This window comes from Symphodus melops (genome assembly GCF_947650265.1).
Source record: "Symphodus melops genome assembly, chromosome: 15".
NCBI lineage: Eukaryota > Metazoa > Chordata > Actinopteri > Labriformes > Labridae > Symphodus > Symphodus melops.
Genome location: NC_136705.1, coordinates 9,616,146 through 9,640,504, shown reverse-complemented (window position 1 = coordinate 9,640,504; position 24,359 = coordinate 9,616,146). Strand labels below are relative to the sequence as shown.

The following is a 24,359-nucleotide window of genomic DNA, read 5'->3' as shown; positions in this document are numbered from 1 at the left end:
ATCTATCTATCTATCTATCTATCTATCTATCTATCTATCTATCTATCTATCTATCTATCTATCCATCCATCTATCTATCTACCTCTCTCTCTCTCTCTCTCTCTCTATCTCTATATCTATATATATGTTGGATTGGATCAAAGCTTGAAAAAATGTTTTTCATAATTTAGTTTATAATTAAGATTCCAGTCATGTAATCCTGTTCTGGTCTTGTGTGTGATGAAAGCTTTTCAGGTTAGGTTGGGAAAACTTTGGTTGTAAATATTGGGATTATCCTGATTTCACCAGCAGGCAGGGTTTAAGATGGATATCAGGATAAATTAAAAATATAGATAAATTAAAAACAGGAAAAACTATGAAACTTTCAAACCTGCCAAGCAAAACTACATTTGCATAACATGTACTGTATAAAGTGATATTTAGTGTTATTTTGAATTTTGATTGTTTGTCTGTTTCAGTGAAAAGAGACAGACATAACGTTGATTTAACGCAATTGGAAAGTTGTGAATTTTCACAATAAATGAAAATTACACCAGTATAAAACTGAAAATTTATTTTATTTTCAAATGTTCAAAAAGAGGGTAAAATCAAAACCAACTGTCTCTATGTATAGTTCTCCATACTATAGCACCTTTATGGTTGAGGAGTTTTAGAACTGTAAGTGTATTTGAAATCTTATCTCACACAGTATTTCTGCAGCAGCATCTTTTAACTTTGGTTGAAGTAGTTCTTCTCCCTCCTTCACAAACAATCCTTGCTTTTGGATGTGGTGAAGTAATGTTTTTTTTTTTTTTTTTTAAGTAACGCTGTTAAGTGCATTCTGAGATCATTTGTGCTTTAATTGAATAAATTGTTTTGCACTTTAGCTTTCCAAGCACTAGCCAAATTATCTTTTTAAACGGTATTAAAAAATATATTTGTATTTTCACTGGGTAAGAGCAAGTTTGTTCTCATTATAAAAACCAACACAGAAAAAAGAGCACAGTTACACTGACGACTCAGAAAGATATGATACCGCCAACAAGCAGTCATTTTCTGACACATTGATATTTAATTTGTTCCAGAAAGACAATACACCTTCACATCTTTTAAAAATACAGTACATTTGGCACGCAGCCCAAAAGATAAAAGAAACACAAACGAAGGTTATTTATAACAAACAGAACGACAGGTCAGATGACAAACTGACACATGATGATTCACAAATACAGGGACAGATAAAACAAACATGTATACATACAAGATTCAGCACACGAGCCCAGGAAGGTGTTTGATACTGAGAGAAAAAATTATTAATACTGTTTTTATTTTTTTTAGATACCCTTTATGTAGCTATATATGTAAGTTTGATTCCAACCTGATTTCTGAAATATCCATGCAACGTTTATTTAACATTCATTTAAAAGGACTGTGTGGAAAACTCAGAAATAATTTGTTGGCTTAAGCTTGGAGGACTTCTGGTATTTTAAAAAAACATATTTTTTGGTTGTTTTAAGACAGTTGCATGTAAAAAAAAAACCCCCAACTAAACTAATACGTATCATGAGTCATTTTATTTAAGAGGAAGAGAAAAAAAGTAAATGATGGACAGAAGGAATTTAATCATTTTTAAAATGAGATGGCAGTAGATCTGTTTCTACAGTGTTAAACTTTAATGATGGAGTGTCCTCCAGCAATAAACCTCTCTTCTATCCTATTACTGCTGTTATACACCTGTAATGATTTTACTACATGCACGTGGCTGTACACAAGAGTGTTCACACAAGGCATGAGGAAATACAGAGAGGAAGAATTACTTTCCTTTTTCTATTATATTTACAGTCAAATGTGGAGAAAAAAAATTTAACTTTAAGGACTGGTCCAAGGCAAAACATTTGTCAGATGATTTTTTTTTTAAATTTATTTAATTTGTTGCATTTGGTCAAAAAGTTGAAACGTTCAGAATGAAGTCCAAAGGTAAGGAAATCCTGGATGTAGTCCTGATACTTCCACATTGATTTTCATCATTTTAACTTAAATCTCAAAATGCAAACTGAAACAGAAAAAGAAATCTCCCTCCTCATCTTGCACTATCACTATCCTGACGGTTTGTATGGTTTCGGTTATCTGGCAGGTCAAAGGTACCTCATTAGGCTGATGTCTGATTACAGGAGAAAACACAGAAATATGTCAAATTAAATATTATTCGTCAATCATTTCATGCTATTATATGATGGAAACATGGAGACAATAATAAGAAACAAAGCCTTTATTTAGTGGCCATTTGGTTCAGTGAAGACACCTAAACTAAACTAAACTAAACTTCTTTAATTAAATTCAACATATTTAAACTTTTGGAACATAATTAATTAAAAAGTTAGTAAGGTTTCAGAGCAATTGTGGTTTGGGGTAGCAAATACAAGGTATCATTGAAGTTATGTAAATACTTGGGGTGGGACTTTAACACTTTAATTATGATTAATTAATTACAAGAAAATAATGCGTTACATTTTTTAATGTATTTAATCACAGACTGTCTTCGCGCTAGCACCGTGCTAGCTCTGCGCTAACTCCGCCACAAGTACAAATAAGAGGCGTTTGCAGCCCAAGCTAGACCGAATGACTGGCTTCAGGACCAAAATTCGTAATTCAATGTCTGATAAAATTACAAATTCACTCCCTAACTTGATTGCTCTGGACTGTAGACCACTATTGGTGGTAGAAGATGAGGGGTTAGAAAAATGTGCTACAGATAACAAAATGTGATTCAACTTTCAAGCTGCTGTGCAGAAAACCTATTTCAAACAAGATCCAACAGCTTTATGAAACTGAAAAACAAGGGAAATTGGATATTGTGATGCAATATAACTTCGAATAAATAATTAGAAAGCCCTGAGTTAATTAGATTTTTTTTTTTTTTTTTATCAAGTCCCACACCTAGTAAATATGTTACATTAGGTTAGGTACATGTTGGAGTTGTCTTATAGTACCTACATAACAAACAGTTTTTTAATCAGTGTTAACTTTGCTTTGACATGCCAAACTTCATGTGCACCAACAACATGATATGCAAAGTGAAAGAACTTGATTAGGATAATGAACACACTGTGTAAGATGCTCTTCACCTGACAAAGACATCATAGCTCAAACTTTGTTTCTTTTAAATGTTACGCTACTACCTGCATAAAATAGTTCTCCATGTTGGAAAACTGAATATGGATGTTGTCATTTTTCCTAGTTGGCTCTATCTAGTCTAAATATTAGACCAGCATGATATGTTGTTTCATAATTGCCTCCAGTTTGGTCTGTGTTCATAGAGGGACATTTATATATGGGCCAAAATGAGAGTTGAGTGAGGAAAATGCTCTATGATTAGTCAGAATTCCCTGCAGTAAAAATCTCTGGGAAAACAACTGTTCCTTGAAAAAACATACTCATGTGTTAAGGATTCATTGGCAACTCAGTCAGTGTAATGAAAATGAGATAACACATTTCTGACCCATGGGCATGCAATCTGATTTTTAACAGTGTTTAACACATGCAATAATGATGAATAGAGAGGGCCCTGGCAGGGGTACAGTAGTTGGTTTAATCCCCAAAAAAAAAGCACAATGCTTCCTGCAGTATGGTTGGATCATGGCCGTTCATGTTCTTACTACAAACAAAGTGGCCTCTGTACCTTTGGTCTGCACCAGCGTTGAATTGACTACTTTCACACCAGTACAAACGATCTGCACTAACCTAACAAACCGACTTGAGTTTCTTTTAACCAAACCAAACAGGTCAGTGGGCAAAGTTTACCTCACAGTAGTGGCCTAAATCTGAGGGCACACAGAAGTGGATGTTTGTTTTCAGTAGAAGAGAAAAGAGAAATAAGGAGGAATAATACATTTGGAAATAAAAAAAAAGTAAACATTACAGTACACCTCTTTCAGAGTATCGCACATGGAGTTTTCTTTAAGATGTTTGGTGTCTTTTCAGTCCTCCTTAGAGAATCACGATCTAACCGGAAACATTGATTAACACGATAGCTAATTAGAAAATCATTTCATCTCAATGTCCCATTTTTTTTTTCACAAGCCAAATACAAGTACAGCAGGGTCCCCGAGATAATCCTCTTTATGCTAACATGTGGGTTCTGTCTTCAGGTTTATTGTTGTTAGCATACCCAAAGGGTAATACAATATGTGACCTAGTGTCCATCGTGGCAGTTGAGGTGATCAAAATGTGAACGAAATTTTGTTTCAGGAGAACAAGGCTCGATTCCTGTTAAAATACTTGTCAATGTTGACTTCTTTTAAGATAACTTTAAGTTGGGAAAAAACAAACAAACAAGAGACTAGCTTAACCTACATGTCAATAAAGTTCCACCTTTTCACAACAATAATGTGGTAGTTAGTAGAAATTGTTCTCAGAAAGCTTCACTTGTAAGTTCCTACCAAATATTAGAAATGTACTGATGCAAGCCAATAATAGAGTGGTAACTAGAATTGAATACATTATTTTGAATTGTATGCTCACTTCTGTATAGGAAGTGTGGTGAGTTTCCATATTCATGCTGCACAAGGATAAACTTCATTATGAACGTTTAAATTTCTGACCAGGCGAGTTTTGATGCATCATTATGAAATGTAACTATTTCTAACATCTCCGAGACAACTAGACAAACAAAAAAAACACAACACAACAATGACAAATAACCAACAATGTTTTAAATTAAAGAAAAACACGAGAATAAACACAAACACTAGTAAATACATTCAGTTTTATCACATTCAGTCACTTTTGCTGACACATTCACATCTGTGTGTGTTCTACAACGCCCATGAGGAATCATGGGGGTTTGGATTTGTCATGTTAACCCTTTGCAGGGCACTCATTGAAATACTTTGAAATTCAAAAATTCAACCTCACAGTGTTACTCAGGGACATAACAGAACTTTATTTCTGTTATAAAATTTTTTTTAAATTGCAAGTGGAAAAATCATTGACAAAGTTACCATATTTGGTTCAGATCAAACAAAAGTTTGATCTCTTCTGATTGGCTGAGAGAGGATCACATGCTTCTTCATATAGTAGTCACTTGCCCTATAAAGGGTTAAGTACAGTAATCAGCTACTTAATCAGTGAACACACACAAGGCATTTCAATGGTTGTTTATCCAATGAAGATTTGCCCCAGACGGTGTAGAATTGATGATTTATCGCGGGCTCTCTTGAAATGGTTTTTTTTTAAGGTTGCCATAGCTTCATTGGACAACTGTTTCTATTAGAGAATCAGATATGAAAAATGCTTACAACTCTTAAGTGGTCAACTTCTGACAGTTTGTTAGCTGGTGCTTAATTGGTACCACAAGTTATTTTTAATGGTGGATGGGATCATTAAGGTGTTAAAAAGCAAGCTTAAATGTGAGGCCAAAAAGAACATAACTTAACCTTTTCTGTGCATTAAAAATAACCAATGATAAAATTAATAAAGGTTTTTGGTGCATCTTCATAAGTTGAAGTTAAAATTGCAATTGCACTCTATTGACAAAACATCTGCTCTCATCAAAATTTCATCATGAAAATGTCTTCAGTTTCTCGCATTTCCATTCAGTGAATATTTTTTTTTTTTTTCAAAACGTTTTCTCTTTAAATACAATCGTTGGTTTGTGTTTTCCCTTCACATACAACTGTAGGGAAGAAAGAACATTCTCTAAACACAGATAATGACACAGGATACATGTACAGAAATTACAGTCTTATTCATTTCCAGAGGTATACAGCTATACATGCATGCACACTTGTACACACTTCATCTCTCTCTCTCACACACACACACACACACACACACACACACACACACACACACACACACACACACACACACACACACACACACACACACACACACACACACACACACACACACACACACACACACACACTTGTGAACCACTCTGAAAACACAGTTTGTTTTCATCTGCTGCTCCTCTTTGCAGAAAAGCAACTAGACCAAGTGAAGGACTATTGTTTCATTACTTACAGTTTCTGGCCTGCGCTCGCATAATGCTTGAGCAGATATTTTGATGGAATATACACATAAACAAACAACAAGAGCACAGAAACCCTAAAGATAGATACGTGGTCGGAACCTGGAGTAGTACAAAAGTACACTTTCCTTACACAATTACATTGAGTGTACTCGTTTTTAAGTGTATGTGTCAGCGTCTTTGCGTCTAGGCCACAGTCTCGTCTCCAAAGTAGGAGAATCCTTTAAACTCATCTTGGTTGATCTGCTTGATGATGTTGTTGTCCACTGGCGTCAGGATGGGCTCTTCACGTGTAAAGTCCTGGTCGAAGTTATTCACATCCCTTTTGGTTTTCTTGAAGATAAAGAGAACATTTTGGCCTTGTGTTACTAATGCCGGTTTAAACAGGGGATCATCTGTGATTATAACTGTGACTATTAACCTTTCTCGATAGAGGCTTTTGTCTGACCAGTACCACAACTGATGATCTGTAAGCTAGGTCAAGCTAGGTTCTGCAAGGCTCGGTGCCACAGTTTCTCTGATGAACACCTACACACTTTTTTCGGCTGTGAAAAACCTGGCGAACTTGCTCTTGGTGAAATTCCGGTGCAAGGAAGAAGGGAAGTTTGCAACAGCTCAGATATAAATGACGCAATAAAATCTTAATAAGGCTGATATACGTGACAACTGATCGTGTCAGACAACTGAAGACCAGTTAATACACAACATGTCTGCGCCATTTCTCCAACATTTTTCTCCATGATCCAACATAACGTTTCCCGACTAGTTTCCATTTAGTTTTGCACGTTTACACATCGACTTAGCAAATGGAACTTATCTGTTGCCAGCTATTTTGACCAACATGTATGTCCCTGTGTGGTGGCAATGATACATTATACAGATGTGGATAAATTCAGACTACGTCTATCAGTTTGTTTTTAAAACTTCCTGCCATTGTTGTCCCTGATGCTGTGGTGACTCACATCCTGTCTGCCTCTACACTGTCCCTACTGTGTCATCTGTATATTGCATCTTGCTTTGCTGTCAAGTGAATGTTTTGAGGATATGCACTGCCTAAGCTCCAAATGGACGCAGGGGGCACAATGCAGCTAGAATGCGCGTCCAAACATGTTGTTAAAAGCATGTACATTTGAGGCTGAAGTGTGTACCCCTTCAGACAGAATCTGAGTTTTAAGTTGCACAGTTATTGGGTTTGTTAGTGTGAGTGTGTGAACCTACGATGCGTGGTTTGAATGGCGGTCTGGTCTTCCTCTGCTCTAGCAGCGTCCAGTCGATCTCTCTGAAGAATGAATGTAGCTTAATGGCTTCCTCCAGTCCCTGAGCCGCCACACAGCCCAAACGTTTGCTCGGACTCTTTGTCATGAACTGCAAAGTAACAGAAAATATGTAAGAGATGGAAAGAACAGATACAGTATGATAGAGGAAAAGGAATTTGTTTTAAAAAGCCTAATGATTTGATGAATTGCCTCTGTAGAAATAAATTCTCATTCAGTGTCAACAGGAACCAAAAGAGACTGAGCTTGAACAGCGTGCAGCATGTTGAGCACAGGAGGAGAGGAGGATATGTTTGTTTCATAAAGGTTTCATAAGTGAAAAAAAAAATCAATGATGGGCATTCATAAGCATTTTCAAAGGACGTTTTGTTTTATCAAAAACAAAACTTCAAAAAGTTACTCATGCCAGCGTCATATGATTTGCACCAAAACACACACTTGTTGTGTTTTATATAAGCTGCATTGTAATGAATCATCAGTTTGAGATGAAACTACAAATCCATACCCTCCCTAGAGAGAAAAAATGTCTTTTATTTCTGAAGTTCCAGGTAATTGTAGTCTACAAAAGGAACTATTGAGTCTTGACTGTCTATTTACAATGACATGTCAGCGGCTTGGACACCCAAGTGAACATTTTGTACTTTAGGTTGAAATGTTAAAAGCTGGAAAAATGGTCAAGAGTAAGTACGCGAGCAACATTAAGCAGGTCTAAATTGTAACAGCTAGACATTTGTTGGACGTGTCTTCAAAGATGCAGCTCTTGGAGCGCTGGTTTAATTCAACTGAGCGTGTGCACAGTATACAGAGGCAGCAGTCCTAGATGCGCCTGTTAATGGTTTGATTCCTGATTCTCTCTGCATTTCACTCTCTATTAGCATGCCCTGTTTCTCTTAAGCTTTCACTATCACACAAAATAAAATAAAAAACTTCCATAAAAATAATCTAAAAAGAGAAAAAAAAAAGCTGACAAAGTGAATGCTTGTTCTCAGAGAAAGGTGTCACTTTGTTGCGTATTGGGCTCGCAGCAGATCTGTCAGTGTGCCTGTGCTAACTCCACCAAAGGCACCTAAAATGAGCATTTGAATTACCCAGATTTGAATCCAATGGAACAGCTGCAGGGTGTGCTAGAAAACCAAGTCTGATCTATGCAGGTCCCAACTACAGTTCATAAATGATCTGCTGCTGATTTCAAGATGAAGAAGTCACAGCCAAACCAAACATATCCTAACAAAGCTTTAGACTGAGGTCTTCTATGTGTCTGCTATATGATTGTGTTTAATCATGTGTTATTTCAGTGATAGAATGTCACATAATTTTGAGTAATGTCATGTTATTCTAGTGAAAACTAAAGTCAGACTATACTTGAATAATGATTTGATTTTCTATTTGCAGATAGAAGCAGACATGTACAATGACAGAAAACACCTCCTTAACATCTTTCAAATCCAGTTCAATAGGCCTTTGACTGTGTTAAAAAACAAGTCCTCCTAACTCTATAGGATTTTTCTCAAAGGCTTTCTTCGACACTTGGTATCTTGAGGAATTCTGAGCAGGCTGCAGAGCCCTTAGACTGAGCAAAGAGATTGTATCTTGTGACCCGAATGACATGTCCAATCAGAGCCCAGTGTGCTGGTCAAGTCAGTGGTCAGAATCCAAGACAGTGTCCAACAAAAACATACACACTTTCCCACAAGGCTTTGCAGTCAATCAGCCAAGGTAAACGCAAAGCTTGTGATGGAAAACTGGGGGGGAAAATAAACCAATGGATAAGTGACATTATAAACAAATGCACACACAGAACAAATAACACAGAAAAAATATTCATGGATTAAAAGAGGAGTGGGACACATGAAGCAACATACTGATGAGAAAATGAAGAGGATGATGGAGCAGGGCTAGCCAGAAAAAAAGCCAAAACAACCAAATTAAGATTTTTTTTTGGACTTTTTTTTATCCCCGTGGGGCAATTCAACGGCACAGAGAAGCACCAAGCAGTCGACCGCAACAGCAGCGACCTGCATACATCCCTGACGCAGCTGGGGGAGCAATTTGAGGTTAAGTGTCTTGCCCAAGGACACATCTGACATGTTGCTAGCAGAAGCTGGGGATCTAACCCTCAACCTTCCGGTTGAAAGACTACGACGACACAGCCGCCCCTTAGATGACACATGGGAGAGTAACCTAATGGGTGTCTAAAACTTTTGAGTGTTTTAACTGAAAAAATGTGTACGGGTTAAAGAACTGTAGGTTCATTAGAAAGAGAATTTAGTCCTGCTGATATTCAGCAAATGAGTCAAAACAGATTGAGATTTTATGAGAGTTTAAAAGAATTGAAAAATAGTTTATGAAAGAGCCAGCTTTGTCAGCCAGCTTTGTCATGAAGTAGATACATATACTGTACATAGTATGTAAAACATTAGCCTTAAAAAGAGAGAATCCCACACATTAGTCTTGCTAAACATCACCACTATCGTATGATAATGAGTGGTGATTGCAGTTATGTTACTTACTGCTTTTAGGATAGACACAGCCTCCTTGCTGAGCCAGACAGGGTAGAGGACATCATCATGGAGGATGGACTCAAACAGGTCATCTTCATTATCAGCTTCAAACGGTGGCTGGCCTGCCATCATCTCATACATCAACACCCCCAGAGCCCACCAGTCAACTGACGGGCCATACTCCAGCTCTTGAAGGATCTAAGTACCCATTAGTCAAGAGATTTGCTGACAAGTTGTCAGAACAAACTAAAAACAGTTCAATAAATATTTACAGAAACAATGCTATATCATTTGGGGTAAGAAAATAAGTATTTTTGGCATTCATTCATTCATTCAATTCAAATCCTATGAAAAATAAACCAGATCCCACAAAATGTTCACATTCTTGTTCATCTTAGAAATGAAAAATAGAGTATCGTCTGCAAAGAGTGGAGCATTAGCATTGTTTTAAATATAAAATGTGCACACATATGTTTAACTGCATTTGTGGGTGTGAAGACAGAGGTTACCTCAGGAGCGATGTAGTCTGGCGTCCCACAGAAAGTGGTAGTTGTGACTCCATTGAGGATTCCCTCCTTGCACATCCCAAAGTCTGCTAGCTTACAGTGACCCTCCGCATCCAACAATATGTTGTCCAATTTCAAATCTCTGCAGGTAAGAAGGATTGTACAGGTGAATAGAATAAATAGTGAGGAAAATCAAGCAGGATACGCATTGTTTATTGGAGCACATCACATTAACATTAAACAGAGAAAAGCTATTAATTATGTTGTTTATAGTCTCTTTGTTAAAACATGGTGGTTGAGTTGACTGATTCTCATAAAAGGTTTTTACAGGCCCACAGGGTTATTGCAGAATTTTAAGTAAACCTATAGAGTGGGAGAAAGACAGGATAAAGGAAAGGAAAGGGAAAAGAAATAGAAATGCTGTGAAAACTGAGGGGAGAGAGAGAGAGAGAGAGAGAGAGAGAGAGAGAGAGAGAGAGAGAGAGAGAGAGAGAGAGAGAGAGAGAGAGAGAGAGAGAGAGAGAGAGAGAGAGAGAGAGAGAGAGAGAGAGAGAGAGAGAGAGAGAGAGAGAGAGAGAGAGAGAGAGAGAGAGAGAGAGAGAGAGAGAGAAGGCAGTGAGAGATAAGAGCAGCAGTGTTGAGAGATGACAGGGCTGGTCATGAATGCAGCCGCTTTTGGGCTTGATGGTTGATCGCTACAAAAATGTCAACATCTCCTCGATGTAGCCAATGCAACCATTCAGCCTGAGGTGTTTTCAAAAATACAACCGCCCTGACAGGCCAGGGAGGAGATGGAGCGTGTGTGTTTCTGAAGTCACAAGCTTATGTAACTGTTCTGTTTTTGTAAGCCCCAAAAATAAAAAGGAGATTAATGGACCAGTTTAAGAGCTGCTGTTGAAAAGTTTGTGCTTTTACTGTCCCATCATGCCTTGCTATGACAGGTTATTGATTACACTACAGAAAGTTGTGAGAAAAATGCAAAAGAGCTGCTGCTGATATGTAACCCTTATTTGAGTTATTTAAAGCCGGTACATATCCTTTTTTCTAAAGAGTTACAATAATAAACCACCAACTTCAGCTTGAGTTTGAACTTGGACCAAAACATAATTGCCATTCAAATGATACTTTTAAGGCTATGCTTGATTTTGTTTATGTACATTCATAATCAGACTTTTAAAAACAGTCAAAAAACTGTTGGAAACCAGGCCATTGAATGCAGATATGTAAAACATATTTCCATTCAATAAGTCTTTGCAAAAGTTGTCTGATTGTTGTTTAATTTCATGTGCATATAAAAAATGTTAAAGTGTTTTCCCATCTTTTTTCAGTTTAAAAGCTTACTGCTTGTTATGGCAGGTATGTGGATCTCGTGCAAAGTTTTCACATTGTTAAACTATGCTTGTGTGCTTCAAGCATCAAGCAGAAAAAAATAACATGAAATGTCAGGCGCAGTGGAGCCTGACTGTTGGCTGCATATACAGTTTTTACCTGATGGTTCAGATTTGGGTCAGGCTAGAGTGACAACAAATACTGATAACTATCTGAACACTAATTTAAAATGTTTGAGTTGAATAGATTCAAATGTTTTGTGTTAACAAAAGGCCAAACCTTGACTTCAAGAGGCTGAACTTGACTTACTGTATGTTACAGATGTTTTTTTTGGCATGACCTTTAAATTCTTTTTGACGTTCTCACCCAAGAAATACCCTTCCATTGTTTGTTTTCTTTTCCCTTACATATATTTGGTGTCATAAACTGTATGTGTGATCTCCATGAAATCCAAAACAACTTTTTTGTTGTCCTTTTAAACAGCTGTAGACGCTGCTTAAAAGGACAAAGATGTATGACCTTGGGAGGAGGCAGGAAAGAGCTGCACTTGTTCTGAATTTCCCAGCATGAAAAATGAAACAGATGACCCTGTGGGTACCTGTTTGCATATCACATCTCGTGGCAACTCCTGGCACATAAATCTGAATCGATCGCCTGCAGCAGGGCAGGAAAAATTGCACATGAATGTAATACATTTTTGATTGAATTTTAAAGGATATATAGACGTTAATCTTTGTATTACACCTCATTTGGCTGCAGGGACATTCAGTATTAAGTGGCTGCAGGTGGTCAGCTGCACTGACAAATGATAATGATGTCTTGTTGTGTTTCGTAGGATAAGAAATGTGTCAAATGTAGCTAATGGATGTCATGTACCAGATTTAGCCTGTATCTTATTTTGCCATGTAGTTCTATGACAGATCAAAGTTAATTCTTCATACACAAAACAATCTACTGAATGAGTCAAATGGAGAATGATTTAGGGTCAGTGCTCAAATAATTTAGGAGAGCTTTCCATCTATTTTTGTTTCCTAGAAAAATAGAACTGTTTCCATTTCAGAGCTATGATTAATAAACTTCAACTTCATCATATCATCTTTTGGTAGGCAGCAAAACGTAACAGAGAGGATTTACCCATTATATTCTTAGAACTGCATGACCTCCAGTTTTAAAGCTTTTAGGAGCCAAACAGGAAACCTGTAACATTGTGTTTCTCGACTCTCATTCAAAGCCTGCATGTTTCATGGTTTAATTTGAAAATGTGCTTTTACATGCTACAGTATACTACACTAATAGCAAAGCTTCTATCAAACAGGTTAAACATTACTTATAAAAGCAACACACTTCTCATGTGACTTGGCAAAAGTGTGAGGATTGGATCTTTTGTGAACTGCCTGTTCTTGATAAAGGTGATTTTATCAGTAACATCAGTGTCACACTATGTTCCCGCAGTCAGGGGAACCACCTTTATATATTTAGTTTTGCAAGTCTTTAATATCACATAAGAAATTGTGTCAATAAACCGGAGCTCATCTGTCAGCTCTGTTTGGACTCCTCTCACACAAGCACAAACTCCAGAGCTCACTTAGGCACACACACACACACACACACACACACACACACACACACACACACACACACACACACACACACACACACACACACACACACACACACACACACACACACACACACACACACACACACACACACACACACACACACACACACACACACACACACACACACACACACACACACACACACACACACACACACACACACACGGCAATCAGGCTCAATTGAGAGCATTTCCTGTGTTTCATGTTAATCTCGAGTGATTTTTCCATTACGTCCTCAGCGGCAAACCCTGTGTACAGTGACAGCTAAATCCTCTGTCTCTTTATTGCGACATCATTATTCTCATGTTGTTTGATAACAAATCTGATGGTAAAGGGGGCGCTCATGTGCCTGAAACGTTAGTTGCCACCTGAATTTAAAGAGAGAATAATAATAATAATGATTTATACATTATTAATCCCACGAGGGAAAACTCGGTTTACATTCTGTTTAATGGACATGAACACACTCATACACAAACAGGATCCTCGAGATATGCACTAATGGAGAGGTCTCAGAGTGAGGGGGCTGCCCACAGCAAGCGCTCCAGAGCAGTTTGGGGTTCGGTGCCTTGCTCAAGGGCACCTCAGCAGTGCTCAGGACACACCTCTCCATCTACCAAACCAATCTCAGGACTTGTTCCGTGCCGTGACTTGTATCGGTGACCATGTGGTTCCCAACACAAGTCCCTACAGACTGAGCTATGATGTGAAAAATATTGGCATATATTTTTTGAATAGCCACATTTAGCATCTACATGACACAGTCACTTTCTGCGATGTGTGCGTTTCCCCTGACCTGTTTCTCTCCTTACACGTCTACACCTGCTGTGTCGACACTCTCACATCAAAACATTAGCAGCTTTTTCGTCTCTCAGGCTTCAGTGAACTTTGAAAGATGAGAAGAAGAACATGTCCAAAAAAGAGAGAGAGAGAGAGAGAGAGAGAGAGAGAGAGAGAGAGAGAGAGAGAGAGGCGTTCAGGTAGCTCGATTAACTCAGCCATCATGAATTTGCACACATCGTTGTGTTGTTCCTGCCAACCTCTGGCAGAGTAATAGTACACTATGAACACAATTGGTTGAGAAAAACATTGCTGAAAGACAGAATCATTAATCCTCATGTTTATGATCTCTGATTGGAAATTCATTTGTTCAGAAAGTGAGCAGGATTGCTTTTAAAAAGACAAATGGACTTTAAAATGTATGATTTACAACAGGGGAGTAATTCCATTAATTGCACATGAATTACTGACTGAGCAAATGTTTAAATGACTGAATTTCCCTCTTTCAACATGTAATCCTTGATAACAGTCTGGAATCTGCTACAGGTATTTCTGTTTTTTAGAGACTTCTTCCTTCCTCTTTTCACATTAAGTCTCTGCAGAGTGTGTACGATTCACTTGCTGACTTTGGGTGGAGTACCACAAAAGCTGCAAAAAAACACAACAATAAAGCTTCAAGTTCTAATCTTGATGCCTGATTTGGATTAAATTGTACCAACCCAAAAAGAAACACATACAGGAATTCACAAAGTAGAAATGTTAAGATCTTAAGCCGCCATCATTATTAAAAGCATTGTAACAGAAACTGCGTGGAACAATGAGCGCGGGTCCAGCCGGCACCAGCAGGACTTTTGTCGCTCTCAGATCATGAAGCCAAAATAACTGAATTATTTGACATCCTCTGTTTACAGACTCTGGAAGCACGTAATGTCACTTAATGATTTTTTCCGGAGTCATGCCTTAACAGTACCTAACGCCTCGTTTGTGTTCCATGCTAAATATAATTCTTTTCAAAAATGGTTCACTGTTTCCAAAGAAGCATTTTGGATCTATGGTCTCTTTTGGATATCTGTTGTAATAGTTAGGCCTATTTGGTGCCACAATGTCCTATTTTTAGGTACCTGCATTCTGTCTTTCATAAAATAATATCTGAGTGAATTAACATTAACAGAAGCTGTTGCTCCTTTTGTATTGCATAAATAACCATTATCATGTTGGTCATGATGTGCTGAGTGGGGGCATGGGTGAGGGGTTGTGCATGGTTTATCATACTTTTCTCTGTAAATTAATTTAATTATTTTCTCCTACATTTTTATCATTATTTCATTTGTTTTGCTTTGTTTTGTTTTTGGGTTATTTTCATTTTCATGCGTGACTGTATACATATGTATATATATATATATATACACTGTATATATATGTTTAAATATAAAAAAGGTAAATTGTATTTCTAAGAATGGAAGTATTGTTTTGTATTTCTTTTAAATAAAAATACTTAAAAATAACAAAAAACATTACTAGAAGCTCAAGCTGATATTTTTGCTGACATTTTTTCATATGCACAATGCATAAAGTATTCAAAACACTTCATTTTGTTTGTGTAATTTGAAAGTCCAGTTTTGACCAAATGTAATGTTTTTTAAGATCAGTTGTACAAACTGAATCTTTTTTGAAGCCAAAAACGAATACACTAATTGAAGCTGAACTTTGTTCCTGAAGACATGACAAGTTGGAAAATCACCACACATGCGCCACACACATCCCTTACTATGGTTACATACGTAGACAGTGCTACAGGAAACACTAACAGAATCTAAACAGCAAACTGACTGAAAGCTGACATTCATAAAGGGAAAACACCGGAAGAAGAAGATCTCACTTTCATTCTTTTACCAGCAGATTTTGGGAGCAAACAGCCTGAACTTTCATCCCTCACAATGGTGTTATGATTCAAGTAGTGCATAGGTTTTGTGTGAACTTTTGTTTGCTTGCTATTGGTTAACAAAGATATTATGACTGGGAAGTCCACACAGACAGATAGTAGAGCAAAAGTAGGATGGTGAGGTAATCAGGAAGAGGGACAACGAGTTTGAGTTACGTAACTAAAGAAAATATTCATTTTGAAAAAAACAAAAAACAATGTCAATGTTCCATTACTATTAAATGCAAAGCCACTCCATGGATGGCCAACAACAAAGATGACTTTGTGTTAAATGTAGCTTTCCTCTATCAGGAGGAGGGAATGAACCGTTGAATGAAGAGCAGCAGTAATAACATTTCCAAACTGATCCAGCTCAGCATAACGTGACAAGTAAAAGAGTCTCAGAGTTATTATATATTAGTCGGGACATTCATGTTTGTGGAATTATTTTTAAACAATCCATCAAGTTGGTGGCATAACACTGACAGATAGGGCCTTGTCTAAAGTCAGTTGGAATTAAGGTGAGGGCACCTTAAAGTCTGCATCGAAAATATCATAATCCATTACATATTTTTGGAGATACTTCAGTCAGGGCCAGCGTAGCAGATTGACTGATCAAACCTAAAAATCGCAGCAGCAGAAGAGCTGTATGTTGTTGTTGGTGGTGTAACAAAAGGCAGGAAGTGATGAGAAAACACAGCAGAACTTTTCAGTTAATAATAGCTGAGAGTTACATAATTATTATCCAGCTTTCTTTTGCAGGATTGTTTGGTTTCCTTTAAGACAGTGATGCACAGTGTGGACCTGGTCCAAAGGTCCAGGGACTACAAACATCCATGCAAGAAAGTGGATCATAGGTGTAGTGCTGAGTTAGATTTCAGTGCATTGTCTATAAATTAAATGGCATGCTAAATAATAAAGTTATCAATTTCTTCCCAACTTGTTAGTCCAAATACACGTATCACAGACACAGGTAGAAAAACAGGGAAGGAGGACCCAATTGCAGGTAAAAACGAAATGATTTATTTAAACTAAAAGACCAAGGCAAAAAACAAAACTTACTGTTCAAAAAACCAAAATGAGGAAAATCCAAATAATCCGAGAAGATAGGGCACAAGACACAGGTTACCAAAACACACACACTAAACCGTCAAACTACAATGAACTGACAACACGCGGTAAGGAACACAGAGACTAAATAGACCTGCGGTAATCAGACACAGGTGAGACTAATAAGACAGGTAATGACAATCAGGGTAATGAAGACAGGAGGGAAACAGAGAGAGGAAGGAAACAAGACAACACTGAAGACCAGAACTGGGACTTAAAACAGGAAACACCAAAGACTGAACTAAAAACCACAGATGCGGCAACACTAGAGAATTAATAAAACAGAACTCAGAACACTGAAATAAAACATAAACAAAACCATGACAAAGAGGTCATATCTCACCTTTACCCTCACACCCATAAGAACGCTTCAGTTAGTGCGATACAGTAGATAGTTTCAGTGATGCTTCACTGAGTTTATGTCAATCAGATTCAGAAACTAACTGAGGCATCAAAACATCGGACAAGCTGTCAGACAAGTTAAACAGAGAGAGTGGAGCAGAACAACAACAACGATCACAAATTAAGCCTTTTATGCAAAAGTGACAGAGCCAACTAGGACAGGCAGGTTCTGATGGTTGAAACAAGACTAACAACTGGTTCTTATTTGAGGATGTTCAGGACAATTTATGATGTGTATTTGTCCTCCAAAGTTATTAAAAAAAAATTCAAATAATAAGCTATGGTACAGCTGTGGGTAATGTCTTGAAATGTGTGCTTTAGTTAAAAGTTTACAATCGGTTCATTAGGCCTAGACTAAAAGTTGTAATGTAAACGCTTTTGATCATTCATTTGTCAAAGTATATCCACTGATTGAAGGAATACAATGTGAGTAAGAAACGGAAAAGCTTTGACAAAAATATACTGAAAAACATTAGCACTGTTTAAGTTTGCATGTGTTAAAAAATTCAAATTAAAACATATTTCCCAGAGTAAAAATCTTGGTTTAACACACAGGTCCTGTGGACATGCATTAATGGATAGATTTCAGAGTGGGACACTACACACACTGTAAGTCCTCAGCTGGAGTTAAACCAGCCCCCCTCCAGCTCCCAACCCAAATCCCTACAGACAGAGCTACTGCCAGCCCCATTTTTACATGTAAAAAAAGTTTTAAGCTAACATGTAAGCATGGTTACCTGTATATGACTCCATGCTGGTGCAGGAACATCAGCGCGGATGTGACCTCAGCCGCATAAAAACGAGATCGAGCTTCGTCAAACTTCCTTGATCGCTGAATCTGAAACATCAGGTCACCTCCATTGACGTACTCCATCACAAAAAACAACCGGTCCTGGAGAAAGGAGGGAATGACAGACTTGGTACCTTTATATTTAATGTGTGTTAAGACGTTTTTAACGCTGACGGAAGCAAAACTGTCTAATAATCACACATACAGTACTTCATGCAGAGAGATAAGTCTTTTTCAGATACCTGAGTCAGACATACTTTTGTGGACATGAAAATAGTCAAATGTTGTGTTCAGTACTCATTTTTACATGATCATATCAATACACTGTGACACTGTTTTCATTTATTTTCCATATATCTTCCTTGAAGATAAATGTTATCATATGCTGGGTTTTTAACTTTGGATCATATTTGTTGGAATGCTCTCAGTGGAAAAAACAACACACAAAATGTGTCGCAATGTGATTAACACTGATTGTCACAGTTCTCATAGGGACACCTTCCTGTAAAACACACACACACTCCTACACACACACACGCACTCACACACACACACACGCACAAAATTAAAAGGTCTGCACTCCACCCAACAAGTTCTATTCTCTTGGTAGTGAAAATGGCCTCCTTCCTGAATTCCAGCTCGCTTTATTCATATAGGAAATAAGAGAGAGAGAGAGAGAGAGAGAGAGAGAGAGAGAGAGAGAGAGAGAGAGAGAGAGAGAGAGAGAGAGAGAGAGAGAGAGAGAGAGAGAGAGAGAGAGAGAGAGAGAGAGAGAGAGAGAGTGTGTGTGTGTGTGTGTGTGTGATATAAACAGCTCTGTATATAAGAAACCCAGGGCAGTCCCTCTGAGGCATTGTGTTAGCCCTAAGGGTTCAGACTGTTAGCAGTTAAAGTGACACACACACACATATGTAGGGACTATACACATGTAGAGTATGGATGGACACATTAGGAGCCTTGAAAACATGAAACATACCAGGGGAGAAAAATGATGTACATTTACACAAGGACAGATTTTTAGCAGAGTATGGCTTTGGATACACTTTGGAGGGTATCACTGATTCTAGTAAAGAAGGACAATGAGTTTGAATGTGTTACTTTTTTGTCAAGTTAACTGGTGTTAAAGTTGGTATGAAACTCATCCCTAATTCCGAAAGTCTGATTTCACAGACTACAGACAAACATAATTACAACATTAAAAGCTCTGAAAAGCATTGATGGGCCACCATAGACTCCTATCAGATATGTGATGTGCAGATTTTCCTCAGCTACAGTTTAGTCCACTTTGGTGTGTTGTTGATACATATTATCAAAAAAGCCATTCCCAATATAGGAAGAATCAAGAGTAAGAAGGTAAGATAAGATAAGTAGTAGAGGTAGAAGAGGTAGAAGTAGATTAAAAGGTAAATCAGCCAAACACAAAACACAACACTAACTTGCTAATCACTAGTCACTGCAAGCCTCGTGGCTACCTTCCAGAGTAGCGACCACAAGCTTTCATGAAGTGTTGAGAAATGTGGTAATAGCCATTTTCTGTCCGAAAGAAGGCCCTGGTAGAGAATGTAGTTTTCAAAAGATATTGAGGTTACTGTAACAATAGCTTCTCATGTTCAAAGAAAATGACAATCCATGTGGTTAAAACTGTTAACAAAAACATCTACAAGATGATGACTCCCACGGGAGAAATAGGTTAATCGGACAAATTTGCGGAAAACTTGAAGACAACGTTGCAAGGTCATGAAGAGAGGCCACTGATTAGTTGAATAGGTACTAAATGTTGAGATTCTTAATTCTATTCGGACGTGGTGGGACTAATTACAAACACACCAAAGCAAACCCTTGTTTTCTCCGTCTCTATATCTTTGAAAAGTTGGGATCAAACCCCTGTCCTTTTAAGAACTGGCACAGGACTACAGGGAAGGAGGTGATTTCCCAAACAGACACTACGGGAGTTAAACAAACAGCATTTAGGAAACAAACAGCCAGGTGTCCGGGTGTGGTTACAGTCCTGTGGCATGGCATTGTTTTTTTTGCATGGGACTATTCCAGTAATCATGCAGTTTCTTTCTGCTCTTCATCTAATGAAAACAATTACCACATGGATGACTAATGGTAAGCAAACACCACAAGACCTGATAAATCATGATCCTGATTTCCTTAGAGACGTGTGACAACAGCTGGCAGTCATTCATTGTAACTTTTCTGTATTTTGATTAAACAGACATGTATTAACCTCTAGGATGGAAAAACAAGATCAATAGCAGTGGTTGAATGTATTATGATGTCATCCTACTAAAATGTGTTGATGCCTGTACCTTTTTAATTATTTGGCAAATTTCTTTGTAACATATTTTTTCCTTAACCACTCCAGTTTGAAACATGAACACATCGTACATTGATTTGGGGTTGCAGTTGAAGTGGGGTAAAGTGAAGTATGTTGGCATTTTGTCAGACGATATGAACTATGTTAGTACCCCCACTTGTGAATTTTGAAGTTTTTAAGCATCCTTAAAAAGGCGGTTGCTATAGCTAAATGAGACTACAGTGGTTGTCGTGGACATTAAACATCTGTGATCTGTCCGCTTAAATGCTGCCATTTAATTTCTATTTTTTAACTTTTTAGCCAAGTCTGAATTTGTTTTGATTTTCCATGGAGCCTTCTGTAAGATCTGGCACAGGGACAGCAGATGAAAATTATCATTTTGGCTATCTCTGGTATATTTACTTAAATGTTTTTTAATATACATTGTCCCTGTAAAATAAAATAAGTAAATCACGGTGGGTTGGCCTTACCGCTTCTCGTCAGGTTTTTAGGTGCTCTTGCAAATATTAGGTTAATAAATAACTTATTAAGCTACTGTTTCGCTCGCTCGTCAAAACTGCTGATTCGATTGACGAAGCAAAATGGTTGCGACGTCAAAATAACCATGGTTCAGTTTTTTAGCTTTTAGTTTTCTGACCGCCTTCAAAGTTCCTGCTTTTTCACTGGTAAACTCCAGCAGAAGTTATAACCCCACTGTTGCAAATAATTGGGCCACATGTTACATTTACTATTGTTGTGGTCTCCTATTCTTGACCTGAGTTCAGCAACTTTCAGCTATTTACCCAACAGCTGGAAGCCTTTGTGGCTGATTTCACTGCATCACTCTCCATATTTTAAAGCCCTCAGACCTTCTTTTCCCCTTGACAGTATCAGTTTAAAGGGGCCTCGGGATCAGGATTAGGTGTTGCATAAGTGGCCGATGGTCCACCTAAGACTGCTCTCTCTCTCTCTCTCTCTCTCTCTCTCTCTCTCTCTCTCTCGAAGCGACTTTAAACAGGATGTCGAAATAGTTTGTTTAAATGTACCCAGAGTCCCGGCTGGTCCCACCCAATCAAACATGAATAAACATTTCCTGAGAGTAATTGCAAATGTACAGATACTTGTTCCCGGCTGCTCACACAAAGACACACACACGCACGCACGCACGCACGCACACACGCGCACACACACACACACATACACACACACACACACACACACACACACACACACACACACACACACACACACACACACACACACACATTTAATGTTCTATAAGTACCACCCAGATGATCTCCAACCCAACAAGAACAATAAAGGCTTGATTGTTATCTTCCACTTGTATATGTCAGTGATTAAACGTGCCCTCTCCATGCCACCCTGCAGTGATGAACAGTATGTAGGACAAGTCTCAACTTCCAATGAATGTAATCTTAAAATCTTTGACGTATACTTTCTCTTTCCTTACTGTCTAGCACAGTAATAAAACACAGACAAGTCTTAATTTGTTTCTTCCATCAGGCATGGAAATATAACTTAATGCCAAAGTTAGGTAAATAAAACCACCACATTAAAAAAAGGAAACCTACAGGTAAGAAAATACAAAGGAAAAGGGAATATGTTAGAGGTGCTGCTTAAAGAGCCAGGAATGTTTTTAGGACTTTTAATTCAGTAGTAAAGACAGACCTTGTGTTCAGAGGAGAAACAACCTTTTTTAAAGAATGTTGCTGTAGTTGAAATGATTATACATACATTTTAAAACAATATAATGCAATAATAATAATATAATTTTGATTGAATGATGTTACGATCAAAGTACTTAAGTAAATAACTGATTGTTTTTCATGTCTGCAGGAATGTAAAACTAACTATCTGTTTTGTCTCCGAGGTTATGTAGTACATTCATGAAGCTGTAATAAACACAATCATTAGAGTCAATCAAAGCTGGGAACAAAAAACAACAAGTGGGATTTGACCTGTAGAAACTCAAACCTGAACTACTCCTACTTCTCAGAACATTAAGAGCAATTAGAGTTTGGCTGCTTGTCTTAAACAAACAGTGTCAACCCATACAGATTCATGCTGGAGTATGATTTCTCTCTGAGATTTAGTTCATGTCTCAGCACAGTCTAATCACTGCTTTCATACTGTCAGATGGAAGCCTTATCACACAGCTTGTTAAAGGTCTCATATTACACAAAATACACTTTCAACGTTTTGTGGCCCTACCTTTCAACAAACCCCCAATTATGTGAACAGTCCACCCTCTCTCTCTTCTGCCTACTCTCCTTTTCAGATAATGTGTGCTCAAACAGGCCCTTTGGAGATCTTCCCATCATGACATCACAAAGGGCAGTAACTCCTCCTCCAGGTTGGTGACACTCCCACAGCTATGGGGTTTATTCTGTTTCTTTGAGTCTGCCTTCTCATCGTTTACAATTGAGCATGGAGCGAGAGAGTCCAAGCAACCCAAGCCCTTCCAGAGAGGGGCGTGCTCATATGTATTTAAAGCTACAGAGACAGAAACAGCCTGTTCTGAGCAGGGATGAAATAGAGGGGTTTATCGACATGATCAAATACAGGTATTACAGTGACAGGTAAAGTGGGTGAAGCAGGCCTGGGATGAAAATACAGGCAAGTGTCCTCATCTTTTGCAACATCATAACAAAAGCAAAATAGCAGTGGTGATACGGTAGTAAATGGAGAATGCAGAGTACAACTCACACATTTCTAGCTTTGCTTTTTTTAGGGCTGACATTGCTGTGCAATTCTTTCTATGCATGATTTACAACAGTGTCTTCAATGTGACACTATCTTAAAGTGAAAACAGGTTGTTCTTCCAAATAAAGACACAGGTCGATCTGCTTCAATCTTATTGAGGGTTCAGTTAAGGTAAAGCCTTTGTCTGACATGGATAGGGGCAAAGGAATGCATTATGTCTATGACTCTTCAGAGGAAAAAAAACAACAACAATTCTACACTGACACATATTTGGCTGGTCAACATGCTTCTGCTGACTCTGTGTGTGTGTGTGTGTGTGTGTGTGTGTGTGTGTGTGTGTGTGTGTGTGTGTGTGTGTGTGTGTGTGTGTGTGTGTGTGTGCGTGTGTGTTTGTGCTCTGTCATTCTTCACAATGACTGACAGGAGTTAAATGTGTGCTAAGGGCTACTTGTTCTCCCACAGATCATATCTTACTTTGATTGCATTGGTTAACTGAAGTGAGTTGTTTGTCTTCATAGGCTTCATAAGAGAAAAGACTTCGGGGAAACCCAGGTCCTTATAAAGCCATGATCATCTGAAGTGTACAGATTGAGTAGGAGGCAGGTTCTGCTTGTTTTCTGTATTTGTAGCCTGTGCATCCATGTTAGTTCTTTTTTTGTAGGTGTGATGAACAGGAAAGTGTTTTCATGACATTGACGTATATGCAGTGAATGCTTTTTTGCGGTTTTCACTTTTAGAGCATAGTTTCAACTGAGAATGGCAAATGGACGTGAGAGCTTATATGGTGTTTTTCTAGTCTTCAGGCTACGCAAAGCGCTTTTACACCGAATGTCACACCCAACCATTTACACACTGATGGCAGAGACTGCTGTGTGTGACCATCAGAAGTAACTAAATCCCATTCATACGTTGCCGACGAATCAGCGGAAGCAACTTGGCGTTGTGTCATATCAAAATGTATCTGATGTGTCGAGACACAACTGATACATTTCATTGCATTGAAAGGAATTGCTTCATAAAAAAAATAAAATGATAAACTGTGTGCATGTAACTTTCACTTTTACACACTGTTTAGATGTATTTTT

General features: G+C 38.0%; 1 protein-coding gene across 1 annotated transcript in view; it reads right to left on the bottom strand.

Moving 5' to 3' along the window:
- Positions 1–1,028: 1,028 nt before the first annotated feature.
- Positions 1,029–24,359, bottom strand: part of LOC306835856 (protein kinase C epsilon type-like) — a 70,793-nt gene continuing 47,462 nt past the window's right edge. Inside the window, exons 11-15 of the mRNA XM_079362630.1 lie at positions 18,196–18,350; positions 10,298–10,436; positions 9,798–9,986; positions 7,232–7,378; positions 1,029–6,346 (exon numbers count right to left, since the gene is read on the bottom strand). Coding sequence (XP_079218756.1) covers positions 6,200–6,346; positions 7,232–7,378; positions 9,798–9,986; positions 10,298–10,436; positions 18,196–18,350 — 777 coding nt within the window. The 3' untranslated portion in view covers positions 1,029–6,199. The remainder of the gene's footprint in view (positions 6,347–7,231; positions 7,379–9,797; positions 9,987–10,297; positions 10,437–18,195; positions 18,351–24,359) is intronic.